This window comes from Aquarana catesbeiana, linkage group LG01 (genome assembly GCF_042186555.1).
Source record: "Aquarana catesbeiana isolate 2022-GZ linkage group LG01, ASM4218655v1, whole genome shotgun sequence".
Classification (NCBI taxonomy): domain Eukaryota; kingdom Metazoa; phylum Chordata; class Amphibia; order Anura; family Ranidae; genus Aquarana; species Aquarana catesbeiana.
The window spans coordinates 363,587,412-363,606,671 of record NC_133324.1 but is presented as its reverse complement, the minus strand read 5'-3'; the positions used below and the strand labels follow the sequence as shown (position 1 = coordinate 363,606,671).

Sequence of the window (19,260 nt, the reverse complement as noted above, 5' to 3'; positions counted from 1 at the left end):
GCTTTTATGCACGGAGGTGATCGGAGGTGAACCCTGGCTGGTGGCTGTCAGGGGTCTTTGGGCGGAGGGCTTATTGGAATATGGAACCCCCAGATCCGGCCCCCCCCCCCCCCCCCCCCATGTAAATGGGTATCGAGTACATCGTACCATCACCCATTCACCAAATAAGCAGTGAAATGTAAAAAAAAAAAAAAAAAAAAAAAGTTTTCGACGAGCCCTTTATTAAAAAAAATACCACTGTCTTCCTGTCTTCTCTCTTGCTGCCGGTTACCTGCCGAAAACAAAAGACGCTCTTCTCCAGATGCTGTCTTCTTCCTTGCTGCCAGTTACCGCTGAAAACAAAAGACGCTCTTCTCCTGATGCTGTCTTCCTCCGTTGTGATGTTCCCTGCTGTCTGACACCTCTTATGTAGCCTTGTGACGTCATAAACAGGCGGGCTCTCTGAGTTACTTTATCAGATGGCCACGTCCCATGGCTACATAAGAGATATGGGACAGTGAGGGACATCACAACGGAGGAAGACCGCATCAGGAGAAGCATGTCTCTTTTGATTTCAGCTGGAAACCAGCGGCTTGGGAGAATACAGCTAATTTTTTTTTAATAAAGGACTTGTCAAAAACTGGTCCTCCCCTCCCTTTCTTCTCCTCCTTCTCCTCCTCCTCCTCCCTCCTCCCTCCTCCCTCCTCCCTCCTCCCTCCTCCTCCCCGATCTGGGGGGCCCCTTGTTAAAGGGGGCTTCCAGATTCTGATAAGCCACCGGCAAGGGTTGTCAGAGGAGGCCCTTGTCCCCATCAAAGCTCCCATGTTGATGGCATGCGGTCTGGTATGGTTCAGGAGGGGGGGGCGCATTCGTACCCTCCCTTTCCTGACCTGCCGGGCTGCATGCTCAGATAAGGGTCTGATATGGATTTGGGGGGGGGGCACGCCTTTTCCTTTTTTTTTTTTTTTTTTTTTTTATTTATTTTGGCATGGGGGCATCCCCTCCAAATCCATACCAGACCATTATTTTTTTTTTAGCCGGCAATATTTATTTATTTACATTAGCTGATGACTCATCCGTTGCTAAGGATGCGGCGGCCATCTTCCTGACCCGCACCTTAGCAACCAGCTATATACAGTAAATGTAAAAGATAAAAATAAGACACAAATCGCGGTAAAAATGTGGTAACAAAAGCGCAGAAAGCACGGCAAAAAGCACTACAGAAACGCTCAAAAGCAACATGCATAGATGTGAATCCTGCCACATTCACAGGGCCGATTCCCGCCAGATTCCAGCAGCAAGAATCGGCAGATTCTTGCTGCTGAAATGACTGGGGCATGCAATTAGCGGCTGCTGTTCGCATGTTGTTGCACATGGAGTAGATAGCTGCGGTTGTTGATGGATGTCCAAGCCTGGACGCAGTGATTTACATGTTCAAATTGTGTAGTAAACTGTGCATTACAAGGATGACTGTCCTATCAACCCCTTCCAGAGCTACTATTTAAGAAATCCTAGTAAAATCATAACATCATATCTAAAAGCAAGATGCTGTGAGAAGATGTTCCAATCTCTACTTCGTTCATTTATGTAGAACTCCTTCAGTCTATACAATTTAGTTCAGTTTGTGCTAGCTAGTTCCATACCAAACTATGAATTTATGTTGATCTTAAAGCGGAGTTCCACCCAAAAGTGGAACTTCCGCTTTAAGGCCTCCTCACCCCCATCTATGCCATATTTGTCATGTCATTCGTTTTGGGGAGGGCTACCTAGTTTTGACAGATTCTCAGCTCCCACTTCTGCTCGAGCCGCCTAGGCGACTTAAGCGGAAGTTCTCCTCTTCCCCCTCCCTCCCTGCAACCTTCTGGGACAGGTTGCAGGTCCAAGAAGATTGCCCGGCCATTAAGGAGGCGCAGCGCGACTCGTGCAGTGCGCACCCAGCTGTGAAGCTGCAAGCTGTCAGTCGGGTGCCCACACTTGTGAAGCCAGCGCCAGACAGAACCGAGGGTTCGGGTGGACGGATTGTGGGACAGGTGAGTGTGTGTTTATTAAAAGTCAGCAGCTACACTTTTTGTAGCTGCTGATGTTTAATAAACAGGAAAACAAGTAGGACTCCCCTTTAACAGTGATTGTGTTGTGTACTTCTCATGTCTTGATTCTTTGTATTTACTGTGCATGTGTTTTTGATCACATATATTTTCCCCTCTCTCTCACAGCTTAAAAAACCAACAAGGATTATTAGTGGAATTTTCTGCATTTCCACAGAGGTTCATTGACCTTTTGGAGCAATGTATATTGGAGCAAGACAAACCTGTTCCTAGGTATAAATCTCTCTTATATTGTCATGCCCTTCTTAGACCCTTTGTTGGTTTATGCTTTAAAAAGTAATCTAATAATATTATTTATTTAGTACTTTTATTTCTCAGAAATTAAAATACCCAGCTTATAGGGCAGCATAGTGGTTAGTGTTTCTGCATAGCAATACTAGGGTCATCGGTTCGTGTCCCAACCACTGTACTACCTGCACAGTGTTTGCATGTTCTCCCTGTGCTTGTGTGGGTTTCCTAGGGGTACTCTGGTTTCCTCCCACACTCCAAAGACATGCTGGTAGGTTAATTGGCCCCTGCCTATTTGGCCCTAGTATGTATAAATATGAGTTGGGGACCTTAGATTGTAAGCTTCTTTAGGGTTAGGGACTGATGTGAATGTACAATATACATGTGTGTATGTATATATAATATATATGTGTATGTAAAACGCTGTGTATATTGACAGCTCTTTATAAGTACCTGAAATTAATGATATTGGTTTTGACATACAAACCTATGTGCAGATGTAATAAGGAAACGGGCTGGATTTTAGTGTACATGTACTTTCAGTCCTATGACCTGGTCAGAAAATAAATGTAAAGCACGCCAAGTGAAATATTGTTTATCTCCTTAGTCTGTAACATGCAGTTAGTCTGTGGCTTGAAGGGTGTTTTTTCTGTGTTGTTATTTTGTATATTAGTGAGCAAGCTGTACACAGGTCTGGCCATAAATTATGACTATAAAAGCACTGGGCATCCACTTAAAGATGTGGACTGAGCAGACTTCTCATTAGTAGAGAGTAATAGTTGGACCCCTTTCACACTGAGGCGGTTTTCAGGCGTTTTTGCGATCGAAATAGCGCCTGTAAAGTGCCTGAAAACCACCTCCTATTGATTTCAGTGTGACGTTTCACACTGGGGCGGTGCGCTTGCAGGACGTTAGGAAAAGTCCTGCAAGCAGCATCTTTGAGGCAGTTTGGCAGCAATGTATTTAGCGCTCCCAAAACACCCTGCCTATTGAAATGAATGGGCAGCGCATCCAAAGTGCTTCAGAAACGCCACAACACGGGCGCTTTTAACCCCTTCTTTGGCCACTAGCAGCCAAAAAGCGCCGCTTAAACAGTGGTAAAGCACCGCTAAAATGAGCGGTGCTTTACCACTAACGCACGGGCGGCCCCAGTGTGAAAGGGGCCTTAAAACTGCCATTTAGGTTCTGGCTGCAAAGGTGTGCACTTATCTCTTAATATAGTAACATGGTAAGCGCTATATGCAATGAAAGTGTCTTTATAAACTACTCGTATGATAAAACCACCACTTTTTTCTTTGAGGGGGAAAAAACTTTGATTTATCTTTAACAGTCAGGCACATGTTAAAGAATTACGCTCTGTTCACTTATGCATATTTTAGGTGCAATGGAAAAAGCTAGCTTTCTGCAGTTGCAGGCATTGCGTGTTGTATTACATTTAATTGTGATGCATGTAAAATGCAACCAAAAATGCACAATGTGCCTAGAGTGTGGAAGATATTTGTTACAAGTAACATTCATACAAAGCCTAATTATTACTCTGGAAAATCACGGTGATATTTTGCATTTTTGTTATACGCTTTGGGAAGTTTTCAGAGTTTCACAAAGCATTTTTACATTGTGAATTGCAGTCCAAAAATTATCTTTAAAGGAAATAGGGTTTGGATTGTGACGTAATGCTGTCAAGATTTGTTATTTGAAAAATAAGGTGCTTAGAGCCTTCTCTAGAGTACAAGATTTTATTGTGTTTAGCTCATTGTATCGATCTCTTAGAAGATTGCCAGTGCACTTGATTCTGCCCTGGGTCATCACTCTTTGAAAGATAACTTGTACAATGGTTAACACGTTAGGACAAAGAAGTCTGTGGATAAGAGTTGTGATATTTGATGGAAGAACAAGAAATGACATTCAGCATGTGCAAATCATCAATAATAAACTGATAGAAAGTCGTCTTTAGTGAGGGAGAACTCAGTACCCTCCAATAAATGTACTGTATTTTTTTTCTCAGTTTCCTTTGATGGTAAATAGATTTCTTCCTTCACCCTCACAGTGGAGTGTTTGCAAGTGGTATACGTTTAAACTTGATGTTTATTTGAAGGCATGTACAAATTGATTGCTTTGCTGTGGAACATCATGCTGTGCTAAGAACTGGATTATGCCCTCCACATGCTGGTTTTGTCACAAAAAATGATGCTATCGGGCTTGGAGAGGGATTTTGATACATGCAAATCTTTCCTTTTTATTATGTTTTCTTCTTTTATTGAAACCTTTCATTACCTTGATGTATGTGCTGTGTGGGAAGTAAGGTTTTGTACTTAAATGTGTGACATACAGTGCTTTGCAAAAGTATTCACCCCCCTTGGCATTTTTCATGTTTTGTTGCTCACAACCTGGAATTAACATGGATTGTTTGAGGATTTGCATCATTTAATTTACAGAACATGCCCACAACTTTTGAAGATTTTTCTTTTTTTTGTGAAACAAACCACAAATAGGGCAAAATAACAGAAAAAGTCAATGTGCATAACTATTCACCCCCCTAAAGTCAATACTTTGTAGAGCCACCTTTTGCGGCTGTCACAGCTCCAAAGTCGCTTTGGATAAGTCTCTATGAGCTTGCCACATCTTACCACTGGGATTTTTGCCCATTCCTCTTTGCAAAACTGCTCCAGCTCCTTCAAGTTGGATGGTTTGCACTTGTGAACAGCAATCTTTAAGTCTGACCACAGATTTTCTATTGGATTGAGGTCTGGGCTTTGACTAGGCCATTCCAACACATTTACTTGTTTCCCTTAAATCACTCAAATGTTGTTTTAGTAGTGTGTTTGGGGTCATTGTCCTGCTGGAAGGTGAACCTCCATCCTAGCCTCAAATCACACACACCGTGGTACAGGTCTTGCTCAAGAATTTCCCTGTATTTAGCACCATCCATCTTTCCCTCAACTCTGACCAGTTTCCCAGTCCCGACTGCTGAAAAACATCCCCACAGCATGATGCTGCCACCACCATGTTTCACTGTTGGGATGGTGTTCTTTTGTGTGATGTGATGTGTTGGCTTTGCGCCAGACATAGCGTTTTCTTTGATGGCCAAAAATTTCAATTTTAGTCTCATGAGACCAGAGCACCTTCCTCCATCCATTTTGGGAATCTCCCGCATGCCTTTTTGCAAACTCAAAACGTGCCATTTTGTTTTTTGCTGAAAGTAATGGCTTTCTTCTGGCCACTCTGCCATGATGCCCAACTCCATGGAGCGTATTGACGTCCTATGTACAGATAGTCCAGTCTCTGCTGTGGAACTCTGCAGCTCCTCCAGGGTTACCTTAGGTCTCTGTGCTGCCCTCTCTGATTAATGCCCTCCTTGCCTGGTCCGTGGGTTTTGGTGTGCGGCTGTCTCTTGGCAGGTTTGCTGTTTTGCCATGTTCTTTCCATTTGGTTATGATAGATTTGATGGTGCTCCTAGGGATCATCAATGATTTGGATATTTTTTTTATAACCTAACCCTGACTTGTACTTCTCAACAACATTGGCCGTTACTTGTTTGGAGAGTTCTTTGGTCTTCATGGCAGTGTTTGGTTAGTGGTGCATCTTGCTTAGCTGTTGCAGCCTCTGGGGCCTTTCAAAAAGGTGTGTTTATGTAATGACAGATCATGTGACACTTATGCCCTGTACACACGGTCGGATTTTCCGATGGAAAAAGTGCGATCGGATTGCGTTGTCGGAAATTCCGATCGTGTGTGGGCTCCATTGGACTTTTTCCGTCGGAATTTCCATCACACAAAGTTTGAGAGCTGGATATAAAATTTTCCAACAACAAAATCCGATCGTTTAAATTGCGATCGTTTGTATACAAATCAGACGCACAAAGTGCCACGCATGCTCAGAATAAATTAAGAGACTAAAGCTATTGGCTACTGCCCCGTTTATAGTCCCAACGTACGTGTTTTACGTCACCGTGTTCAGAACGATCGAATTTTCCGACAACTTTGTGCGACCGTGTGTATGCAAGACAAGTTTGAGCCAACATCTGTCTGAAAAAAATCCGTGGATTTTGTTGTCGGAATGTCCGTTCAATGTCTGATCGTGTGTACAGAGGGCATTAGATTGCACACAGGTGGACATCAGTTCACTAATTATGTGACTTCTGAAGGTAATAGGTTGCACCAGAGCTTTTTATGGGCTTCATAACAAAGGAGGTGAATACATACGCACATGCCAATTATCAGTTTTTTATTTCTGAAAATAGGATTTTTATAACTAGTTACCTGTAAATCCTTTTCTTTGAAGTACATCACGGGCCACAGAGGTATAGCAATTAGTATGTGGGTTATAGGCCACCTTCAGGTGATGGACACTGGCACACCCTAAGACAGGAAGTCCACTCCCTATATAACCCCTCCCACTACTGGGAGTACCTCAGTTTTTTTCGCCAGTGTCTTAGGTGTTGGTCACAAGTAAAGATGTGCTGTGCTGAGCACCACTGGAGCAATCCTTGCTGGGGCCAGCTATGCAGCAGATCCATTGAAAGTGTCTTTTTAGGCTGAATTGAATGGTACCCGGGCCTTGTGGTGGAAGAAACAAGGTTTAGCCCGTAACGCTTCTCTTTTACGGGTCCAGGAGTGTGGATCCCCCGATAAAAAGGGGCCCCGGTTCCTGAAGGTTTTTAAACGGAGCCCACCGTGAGGGGTGAAGATTGGGTCTGTTGGTTTTACCACAGAAATTCCTGCTGCGGGAAAGGTAAGTGGAGATTTCTAAGGAATTTTTAAGTTTCTTATGAATTGTCTCCTTTAAAAAGTAAATGTCTTGCCTAAAAGTCACCACTGGGGGTTGTATAGAGCATGTACCTTGTCATGCTTTCCTCAAAGATCACGCTGTTTCAGCAGAAGCTGCAGATTCCCTCCGGCTAGCAGCCCAGGTCTCCGGTAAGATTGGGGGGAGGATTTTCTTCCAAAAAAAACCCCCCACCTGGACAAGCTCTCCCCCTCTCCCTGGATAGGGGGAAGCCAGAACGATCGGCGATGCTGCTCCGTTTTTTCACTGCTCCTGCACGGCGGTTTGTCACCAGGTCTCCTCCTTGCCACACACACACGCCAATCCCATCAGATTGGAGGCCCGAGTGGGAAAGACGCTCTTTTGAAAAGGGGGGGGGGGGGGGCGTTGTGACGGAGGGAGCAGGGCTTAGCGTGGCATTGGCGTGCGGCAACGACTAGCGCGGGAGTAGGTTTTAAAAGCTCCATTTTTGCTGGCTGCAGCTGTCGGGGGAACACAACAGCAAAAAAAGGGGCATGTAAGAGGTTTGGTGACACAGGTATTCCTTTGGCACATTTACTAAAAGCATCAGGCTGAGCGTTAATAGCAGCGGCAATTGCTGGACTATTGCTCAAGCAGTGGATGCAATTTCTTCTGGAAGTAGTACTGCATTTGTGCGTTTTGGGCTATGGTCAGAAGGGGAGTTAGAAACACCCCAAAAAAGGGCTCAAGAGGAACTCCTTCAAGCTCAAAAAAGCCTAAACTCATCTCTACAATGGCATCCTCCCCTGAGAGATCTGAAGTGGCTGGTCAGAGTGAACCATCAGGTGATGCATCTGTTTCCAACACTGCAGCCCCTGTCTGTTACTGAAGAGTTTTTTTCCTCAACCGTATTAGGATTGGAGCAGAGGTTAGCGGCTTTAATCGCATCCCAGAGTGGGACTAAGTGTGATAGGTCCCCTTCCGTTACCCAGGACCCTCAAACTGAGGAACCGGGGCGGGAGATGATGAATTTTTCTCAGGGCACTGGGAAGACTTCTGAGGGGTCAAATGCAGAAGGATCAGGTTCAAAATCTGATAGGTTGATGGTACAAGCTCTTACTGAATTGGTCCGCTCCACATTTATGCTACCCGTAACTGAGTCGGATGATAAACCTACTTCTTGTTTGGGTTCGCTAAAGCCTCCCCAAGCTGTGCATGCTTTTCCATGCTGAAAAAGCTTATGTATTCTGAGTGGGATCACCCAGATAAGCATTTTTATCCTCCTAAAAAGTTTTCAAAACTTTATTCTAGGAGGAAAAGTTTAATAAAAAATGGGAGATACCAGCAATTGACGCTGCTATATCCTCTGTGAATAAAAGTTTGACTTGTCCGGTAGACAATGCTCAAATGCTTAGTGATCCAATGGATAAAAAGTTGGAATTCCTATTAAAGAACACTTTTTTTCTCTGGCAGGTTCAGTAACTCGGCCTGCGCTGGCAGCAATTGGTGTATGTCAATCCTTGACAAGTTTAAACAGGTGCTTAAGGTTATTCCTGATCAGCAGGCCCGAGATTTGGCCGAGCTGCCAGGGGTGTTATGTTTTGCAATAGATGCTATGAGAGATTCTATTCTCCAGGCCTCACGCCTTACGCTTGGGCTGGTACATATGCGTAGAATCCCCTGATAAAGTCACGTGATCGGTGACGTCACGTGTAGGGACGGATTGGGCACTTCTGATTGACAGAGGCTAACAAGCTCGCTGCTCGTAGGATTTTAGCACCGGTCTGTCATTTTTATGTGAGTACCTGTATTTACTTTAAATAAAATTCCATCGTTTAAACCTTATCACACTATGCGGTACCCCTTTGTCCTTTATCATTGGTACACTTATATGTGAGACACAGAGGTGGAGTTAGGACCCGCGCTGGTCCAGGATCATTACCAAAAGACCACAGCCTACTACACTAGCTCGCAGAGCAACACCAGGCGTGGAAGCAGTACAGCCCGGGACCCCAAGTAAAGATTACCACCATCTGCTAGTAGATCACTGCGGTTGACCTAGCACCGCTAGGTAAGGGGCCACTGCTTACTTAAGTATGTTTGCACACGAAGAAGACCTACATGTCTGTCACTCTTTTGGCACGTCACTTTATAGTTATCTTTTGAGCACAGTGAACTTCTTTTTGATGCACCCCAAAGGACTCTATTTTACTACTATTGTTTGTGGACATTACCACCTTTACCGTTTGTGTTTTAATTTATACACAGGTGTATGATATGCTTACTGGTAATTGCTATACTACACAGAGTGATCACACACTGCTGGCACACTGTGTGAATTTAGATTATTAGATCACTTAGCACGATGCACTTTATATGCATTTTTTTGCACGTTATGAATTGATACTTAAGATTGCACATATATATGTGTTTATTATTAGATGATTTTATTGTATTGTATTATTTATATATTTTTTATTATTTTATTTTTTTGGTTTGATTGGCACATACTTATATGCACTGGTTATATTTATTGCACCACTTGCTTTACGTTTTTATGCTTATGGAAATAGCGGTACATTAAGTTTATACACAGTAGATCACGCACTGTTGCAGTGTGAGATTTTTTTCACATAGTATAAGAGGATTAGGTCCCGCAGCACCATGCACTTTCCATGCCCTTTTGCACAGGTCTATTACTATATATAGATCATATATTTATGCAATTTTCAAGCGATTTTTATTATGGTCCCAGGGTATGTCAGTATTGTATTTCAGCTGGATCGGCCGACTTTAGCCTGACAGGCACCTGTGCATGTTTTCACATATATCATTGTACTGCATGATATTCATTTGATTGGGCCTATGAACATATGATTTTAGCATGATATATTGATTCTAGCATCCCTTCAACCCTTGGTTTTACGGACCACCCGTTTTAGAGACCCATAACACCCCCACCACCTGCTTTTTGGTTAGCGCAGCACCCTCTCCCTGTATTCATTTGTTATAGTTGGGGTTGTCTGTCCCCAGTTTTGGTGCATGCAGCTGTCCAATTTTTAGTTTTTTAGTCTTCACGCTCTTTCTCCATTACGGTAGCGCAGGAATACCCCCATCACATGCGTAGAATACTATGGTTGAAAAATTGGTAAGCTGAAGCGCCATGCAAAAAGCTCCTGGCTAGTTTTCCTTTTCGCGGTGAACGGCTGTTTGGGGATGATCTGGATAAATACATACAAAGAATTTCTAATGGGAAAAGGAGTAAGCGTATTTCATTTAAACAAGCCTCTTCTCCAGTGCCAGGAGCATCAGCCTCCAGGCAGTCACGACAGCCTCCACCGTCAAATTCAAGAGGTAAACCTCAGTGTCAACCTCAGGGACAAAAGAAGTCCTGGGGAAGGAAACCTACAAAACAAAATGCTAAAGCCTCCTTATGAAGCGGCGCCCTTGCTCGCTCGAGTCGGGGGAAGACTTCTGCAGCTGTCAAGGATCTGGCAGGAAGAGTGTCAAGACAAATGAGTGGCTTCCTCAATAACTCTAGAGTACAAACTAGAGTTCCAAGAGTACCCGTCTCCTCGTTTTCTCAGATCAAACGTTCCCAGGGATCCAGAGAAAAAGAAGTCTCTTTCAAGCATTGGACCATCTTTTGTCTCAAAAGGTGATATCGGTGGTCCCCATGGAAGAGCAGGGATTGGGGTTTTATTCAAACCTTTTCACAGTACCAAAACCAAATGGAGATGACAGACCCATTCTAGATCTCAAAGATCTAAACCGGTTTTTGAATATCCGCTCTTTTCACATGGAGTCAATATGATCAGTAGTCTTCAATTTGCTCAGCATTTGTTTTTGCTAAAATTTCTATATGTTTAGTACATTTCTAGGAATATGGTAAATAACTTGTTGCAAAAAAAAAAAAAATGAATTGTAAAAACCTTATCTCTACAAATGGCCTTTATCACTGCCTAGAAGCAGCATCATTCATGAGAAATTGTCCCCATTTTCGGAAACTGAAGCTTCTCAGAGTATCAATCTCCCGATCCCGCGCAGTGCTTACTGGCTCCTTCCCTTGACCTTCTTTGTCCGGTGTCCCTGTCCCAAATGCCCCATATGGTTAGCATGTTTAATGTACAGTGTTCTGCATGTTCCAAGGCAAAGGGGCCTTTTATCTCTGGAATTCCTGCTGCTGAGTGGCTCTTGGACTCCAGCCCTTTGCTGAGCTCCAGTCTCTTTCACTTCTAGATATGTTGCGCCACCTCTGAATGCAGGGAAGCCTGCTCACAAAAGACAGCAGTGTCTTATTAACTTTTGGAAGCTTGCCATACAAGCGTCGCACAAGAATGTGTGCGCAAAGGGCACGTGTGAACACTTAACAAGTGGAACATGGGAAAGCATGCATTACTTGTGTTTGGTGTCCACTCCTAAATGCAGTGCATGTGTCTTGTATGGTGTATGTCAGTGTTTCTCAGTCCTCAAGGCGCCCCAATAGGTCATGTTTTCAGGCCTTCCGTTATTTTGCACAGGTGATTTGATCAGTTTCCCTGCCTTAGTAATTACCACAGCCATTTCATCTGAGGGAAATCCTGAAAACATGACCTGTTGTGGCGCCTTGAGGACTGGAGTTGAGAAACACTGGTGTATGTATTCATGTTGCATGGATAGTGTAGATTGTGTGGGGACTGTAATGACAGCATGGTTTCTAAGCAGTGTCACCAACTACTTGGTTTGAACAAGTGGACATGTAAAGTTTGAGACCACATTTCACTCTGCCTCAGCAGAATTATTTTAGCTCACCTAGACTTCATGACCCAGGAAAGTCTTTTAGACCTAGCCTGTTCATAAACCATGACTATAGTATCCATTATCTCCAGCTTTTGAGATTAATTTGTTTTTATTACGTTTTTTACAGATAAAAAATCTTACATACTTTTACAAAACAATCTGCAAATCATTCATAAAAATACAAAACATTTCTCAAAATACAATAATATAAAATATATACGCGTATATATACATACACATACATATATCTTTATGTGTGAAACAATACCCCAAATCTATACCCCCTCATGCCCGTGTCTATTTATCTTTACTTTCGGGGGGGGGGGGCTGGGGGGAGATTCCCATCTCTCTATTCCCATTACTATCTTCCTTCAAATTGTGCAAAAAAAAAAAGGGGGGGGGGGGCGCAGAGGGAGTTTCCCTCCTTCCCCCTCTCATATCTCTATGTGAACTACATTACCCCATATAAACAAATGTGTATCCTTCTTACCCATGTCTATTTATCTCTATTTATTTTACTTTCGAGGGGTAGAGAAGAGAAATTTTCATTTCTCTATCCCCATTACTATCCTCCTTCAAACTGTGCAAAAAGAATAATAAAAAAAAAAAATCTCCAGCTTTTGATAAAGATCTGTTTAAAGTGATGGTGAAAGTGTAGTGTTTGGTGATTTTATCAAAAGAATTTGCATTTTGGCTAATTGTTGGTACATTTACAGGTTTTTACTTCAGTTGCTAACCTCTTCAAATGGCCTGGACTGTATGGCCACAAGCTTAAATATAATTGAAACAAACCCATTCAAGCACCTAATCCATCTGTCTTTAAAACTTATGGAAGGCAGTGACAGTGATGTAAAGAAGTATCTTGCCACCTGCATTAAGAGCTTAAAGGTGAGTCTGGTTATGTTTGACTAAACCATTCATTATGGAGTTATGGACAAATAATGTTTGCTGCATAATCTTGCTTTTGTTAGTAGCAAAGTGTTTAAAGTGATACTAAACACACACTATTTAATTTACAGTGGCGAAAATAATTTTGATGCCCTGCAGATTTTAAGTTTGCCCACTTACAAAGAGTCTAATTGTTATCATAGATGTTATGCATGGGTGCATTTTAAATGATAGAGACAGAATAACCAAAAATCCAGAAAAAACACGTGATACAAATGTTATAAATTGAGTTGCAGTTCACAGTAAAATATTTATCTGATCCCCTACCAACCAACAATAATTCTGGCTCCCACAGACTGGCTACAGTATGTATTCTATGTAAAAATAGTGCAGCGCTAAACAATAAAGTGCGTTAGTGCGAATACAGACAAATATCAAAATATATTAATGTGCAGATAATCAACAGTATATAAACAATAATAACTGGGAAAAAAGTTTGAACATATGCTAAATTACATCACATGTGAATAAAGTGCAGTTGTGCAAACAAAGTTCATATAAAGCTGGATTCCATCAAAGAAAGTCTCATGGAAGAAGAGAGTGTTTGGAAATGACGATCATACACCAGATGGCGTGACACCCATCACCATAACAAAAATGGAGGCTTACCAGAAAGCCAGCGACTCCTCTCACTCAGAGAGGTCACACAGCGCTTAGTTGGATCTCTAATCTACTGAGAAAGAGAGAGAAATCCGGTCGTTCCTCCCCTATGGCCGTGGATGGTATACACCGGGAGATTCACAGCAACTCAGGATGCAAGATGCAGTGTAGGAAGCCTCGATATCAGAATGTTTAGGAAACAAAGAGCACTCCACATAGTGTGATACTGTCTCAACATCCGATTTATTAAGCAGTACACTTACATAAAAGTCCAAGCTATGATCATGTCACAATCAACAGATCAAACCCTTGTGAGTTTCAAGCAGCGATCATGCAAGTGCAGCAGCATGTGTACGTAGCTATCCTGGCGATCATTTCATCATAAATGACATCACCAGGGGTGTAATGTCATTTATGATGAAACGATCATCAGGATTGCTACGTACACATGCTGCTGCATTTGAGCAATCACTGCTTGAAACTCACAAGGATTTGATCTGTTGATTTGTGACATGATCATAGCTTTTATGTAAGTGTACTGCTTAATAAACCGGATGTTGAGACAGTATCACACTTTTGTTTCCTAAACATTCTGATATCGAGGCATTCTACACTGCATTTTTCATCCTGAGTTGCTGTGAACCTCCCAGTTTATACCATCCACAGCCATAGGGGAGGAACGTCTGGATTTCTTTCTCAGTGGATCAGAGATCCAACTAAGTGCTGTGTGACCTCTCCTAGTAAGAGGGGTCGCTGGCTTTCCAGTAAGCTTCCATTTTTGTTATGGTGGGTGTCACGCCGTCTGGTGTATGATCGTCATTTCCAAACACTCTCTTCTTTGATGGAATCCAGCTTTATATTAACTTTTTGTTTGCACAATTGCACTTTATTCACATGTGATGTCATTTAGCATATGTGTGTTCAAACTTTATTCACAGTTATTATTGTTTATATACTGTTGATTATCTGCACATTAGTATATTTTGATATTTGTCTGTATTCAAACTAATGCACTTTATTGTTTAGCACTGCACTCTTTTTACATATATTATCTGTGCCTGGTGTCTGGGTTATAGTGAACAGCTGCTTATTAACTTTAGTTCCTAGCGCAGATATACTATTTACATTTATACAGTATGCATTAGTCCTGTCAATTTAAGAAGGTGCTTCTAAAGACAACTCGTTATGTGTATAGACACCTGCCCCCAGAATCTTTTTTCCTTTCAAGCCTCACCATCATGGGCAAGACCAAAGAGATGTCAAAGTACGTCAGGGACAAGATTGTAGACCTGCACAAGGCTAGAATGGGCTACAAGACCATCAGCAAAAAGCTTGGTGAGAAGGAGACAACTGTTGGCGCGATTATTTGCAAATGGAAGTAATACAAAATAACCATCAATTGCCCTCGGTCTGGAGCTCCATGCAAGATTTTGCCTCATGGGGTAAGGATGATCATGAGAAAATTGAGGGATCATCCCAGAACTACATGGGAGGAGCTTGTAAATGATCTCAAGGCAATTAGGACCACAGTCGCCAAACAAACCATTGGTAACACAATACGCCGCCATAGATTGAAATCCTGCAGCACCCGCAAGGTCCCTCTCGAGAAGGCACATGTACAGGTCCATCTGAAGTTTGCCAATGAACATCTAACCGATTCAGGGAAGGATTGGGAAAGAGTGCTGTGGTCAGATGATTTAGCTTTTTGGCATTAACTCGACTTGCCGTGTTTGGAGGAAGAAAAAATGCTGACTGTGATCCCAAGAACACCATCCCTAAAGTCAAGCACTGAGGTGGAAACATTATGCTTTGGGGCTGTTTCTTTGCTAAAGGTAAAGGCCAACTTTTCCGCTTTAAGGGACCAATTCTTGGGGCCATGTATTGTAAAATCTTGGATGAGAACCTTCTTCCCTCATCCGGAACACTGAAGATGGGTCGTGGATGGGTCTTCCAGCATGACAATAACCCAAAACGTACCGCCAAGGCAACAAAGGAGTGGCTCAAGAAGCACGGTCATGGAGTGGCCTAGCCAGTCTCCAGATCCTAATCCTATAGAAAATTTATTTAGGGAACTAAAACTTTGAGTTTCCAAGCGACAGCCAAGAAACCTTAAGGATTTAGAGAAGATCTGTAAAGAAGAGTGGACCAAAATCCCCCCTGAGATGTGTGCATCCTGGTCACTAACTACAAGAAATGTCTTAACTCTGTGCTTGCCAACAAGGGTTTCTCTACCAAGCACTAAGTCATGTTTTGCTTTGGGATCAAATACTTATTTTACTTACTGAACTGCAATTACAAAAATATGAATAAAAACTGGAGACACGTTTTTGAAAAATTCTTTATTAAAAAAATAAATAAAGCGTTCCTCGATGTAAATCCATAGTCAATCATGCCGCCCGCTGCACTGCCGACCCGAAACACAATAAAAAAATAAAATAAAAAAGTCTGTCTGCCAAATGCCTCCTCCGCGCTTTGACAGTTCTTATATAGATAAGGGCGGGGTCACCAGGTGACATTGCTAGGTGGGCCAGCCCTTACCTAATATAAGAACTGTCAAAGGGCAGAGGAGGCATTCGGCGGGTGGGCGGCTGTCCCAGAAGACGGGAGCAAGTTTTTGTTTTTTTTTTCGGGTCAGCGGTGCAGCGGGCGGCATGATTGACGATTAATTTACATCAGAAGACACTTTTTTTAAAACATTTTTTTAATAAAGGATTTGTCAAACGTGTCTCCTGTTTTTATTCTTTTGGTGAATGCGTAGGGGTACTGTGTAATCCTTTACCCATTCACATAGGTGGGGGGTTCCGGGGCCTCCCTTGACTGCAGGCCCCGACAACCACAGCCCAGGGTTGTCGGGAAGAGATCCTTGTCCATCCCCCCCCCCCCCCGCCTTCAATGCGCCCCTCCGACCCCTCCCCCCTGTTGAGGGCATGTGGCCTGGTATGTTTTTTTTTTTAAATTGGCGTGGGATCTGGTATGATATCTGGGAGGGCGGGGAAACCCATTGAAAGCTTCCTGGCCCCGCTTCTAAACGATCGGTGGGTCCCGGCAGCCATCACGGCTGCCAGGTCTGCCGATTGGCTCTTGCTGTGTCCAATCACGGCAGGAGCAGGCAGACAGCGGCCTGCGTGTGCTCTCCAGACCCACTGCATGAAATTGCGTACCTGTACGTGATTTCGCAAAGGAGGGCTGTCCTGCCACAGTATATCCACGTGGGGCGGTCCTTAAGTGGTTCAACCTGTATGTGGCACATGTGTGCAGAATGAGACATACAATTATTAGAACAGTTTTCTTGGTTTATATTTCCATGTTGTAAAAAGAGAAAGTGGAGAAAAAGAAAATAGGGGTAGGAAATTTTAAAGAGAAATATGGGATTTTTTTCCCCATAATCATACTTGCCTAGGTGGATACTGAGCCATCGAACATCGCCAATGGCTCGGGTTCTCTCAGCTCTCCGAGTAGAGAGCTGTGGACTGTCAGTCAGCAGCTCTCCGCTCTGCCCCCCCCGTTCTCATTGGAGCGCTGAGACGTGGAGGGGCTAACAGCGAGCTCAGGCTGGACTTCTCCTTTTTAAGGGAAAAAATCAGTTGGCTTGAACATTCAATCAGTAGATAGCAAAAAAAAAATAACCAGAAAATTTAAAGCAGTATTAAACCCAAAAGCAAACATTGATTATATTGCGGCTTAGCAATACTTACATGTAATGGCTGCATTAGTTTATCTTTTTTTAGGCTTTTTTCTTCTATTTTCAAGTAGTAACCAAGCCAGTAAGTGTAACGTTTTTTAAATGAACAAGCTCTCTTGCAGTTGTAGGAGTTTACTGGGATGGGACCAACCATTTAACACTGACAGGGGTGCTTACAATGACCAGCTTTAATTTTATGTAAAGCCTTTATTCCAAAAGGGAAAAAAGAACAGTTTGCTGTAACAGCTTATAAACCATTAGCTGGAGTTCAGCTTCAATTTGTTAGTGTATTTAAATCTACTAGTCTAACACTCCTCTCCCCCAAAGATTAACAGTGCTGCTGACCACCCTGTTCTCCTTCATCCCGAGTGGGGGCACTGTAATACAGGAGGTGTGTTACTGGCCATATCACTTGGTGAAAACGGAGGGGGGGAAAAAGCCTAAAGAGAGAAAACGAATGCAGCCGCCATATCTAGTGATGGGTAAGCTACACTATATTACGTTTTTTAATCTATACACTGGAGGGAGAACCTCTGGGGGAATCTAGGATGGAAAAGGACCTGGGGGTCCTAGTAGATGATAGGCTCAGCAATGGCATGCAATGCCAAGCTGCTGCTAACAAAGCAAACAGAATATTGGCATGCATTAAAAAGGGGATCAACTCCAGAGATAAAATGATAATTCTCCCGCTCTACAAGACTCTGGTCCGGCCGCACCTAGAGTATGCTGTCCAGTTCTGGGCACTAGTCCTCAGGAAGGATGTACTGGAAATGGAGCGAGTACAAAGAATGGCAACAAAGCTAATAAAGGGTCTGGAGGATCTTAGTTATGAGGAAAGGTTGTGAGCACTGAACTTATTCTCTCTGGAGAAGAAACGCTTGAGAAGGGATATGATTTCAATATACAAATACCGTACTGGTGACCCCACAATAGGAATAAAACTTTTTCGCAGAAGAGAGTTTAACAAGACTCGTGGCCACTCATTAAAATTAGAAGAAAAGAGGTTTAACCTTAAACTACATAGAGGGTTCTTTACTGTAAGAGCAGCAAGGATGTGGAATTTCCTTCCACAGGCGGTGCTCTCAGCGGGGGGCATTGATCATTTCAAGAAACTATTAGATACAGGGATATACAATGTAATACTGTCATATAATCACACACATAGGTTGGACTTGATGGACTTGTGTCTTTTTTCAACCTCACCTACTATGATACTACTATGATACATTTTGGTTTTTGGCCTAATACTGAAAAAGTTGCTAGAGAGGCAAGCAAGTGGGGGTGAAAGCAAGGGGAAAAAAAAGAGGGGGGGAGGTTAGGAGTGACGGGTATAGTGCTCAATGCCATTTGACTTTAATGAACAATTAATTCATAGTAGTGCCAAATGAATCATGAATTTGATTGTCTATCATTAATTAAATTATCCATAAACCATATATTACCTACTGTATATTTTTCTTTCACGTTTAGTTGGAAAATTATGTTTTAAAAGGAAAGTTACAGAAATCTGAAGAGGAACTTTTTCAGAAACTTTCTGTAACGCAACAGGTAAGAGATCTTCTGATACTGTCTGTCTACTGTCGATTGAGATAGAGAGGGAGATATATATATAATGGGGATAAAAAAAAAAATGTGTTCAGTGCAGGACACGACTCCCATCATAGTCAACTGGCAAGAACCACTTGCCTGCCATCCATGTTAGGAAATAACAATGCTGTCTAAGAATGAAAACAAAACAATAGAAGAAAACTCCATTTACATTGCCACTGATTTTAAAAAATATCAAGAAGTAAATCTATGTGGTTCTTCTGTACAGCTTTCAGGGGCAGAATTAGTCAGTTACATTATATCTGCTTAGTGTAAGCAAAGCATGCTTGCAAGCCTCCTATTGTAATGCAGATAAAGCCCTTTTTTTTTACATTTTAAAGCGGAACTTTAGTCATTTTTTCATCTTTCCATCTATTAAATCTTCTGCTCTTGGTTTGGCTTTGGATAGTAAAACATTTTTTTCTGCCAGTAAATACCTTATACAGCCCACTTCCTGTTTCTTGACTGGTCATTTGCCTAGACTTATGACATTGTGCACAGCTCCGTCTCTAACTCTCGTGAGAGTTTGCCAGGAAGGGAGAGGGGATGAGTCATAAGGCGGCCAATGGGAGCTGCAGAGCTGGAGGTGTGTGTCTGTGTAACTTCTGGAAGTGAATAGTCAGCAGC

General features: G+C 42.6%; 1 protein-coding gene across 2 annotated transcripts in view; it reads left to right on the top strand.

The window, feature by feature from the left end:
- The window catches only part of LOC141146543 (spindle assembly abnormal protein 6 homolog), a 126,828-nt gene that overhangs the window by 54,401 nt on the left and 53,167 nt on the right, over positions 1-19,260 (top strand). For both annotated transcript variants that reach the window (XM_073632965.1, XM_073632966.1), the window contains 3 exons: positions 2,193-2,297; positions 12,533-12,704; positions 18,517-18,594. In XM_073632965.1, coding sequence (XP_073489066.1) covers positions 2,193-2,297; positions 12,533-12,704; positions 18,517-18,594 — 355 coding nt within the window. The remainder of the gene's footprint in view (positions 1-2,192; positions 2,298-12,532; positions 12,705-18,516; positions 18,595-19,260) is intronic.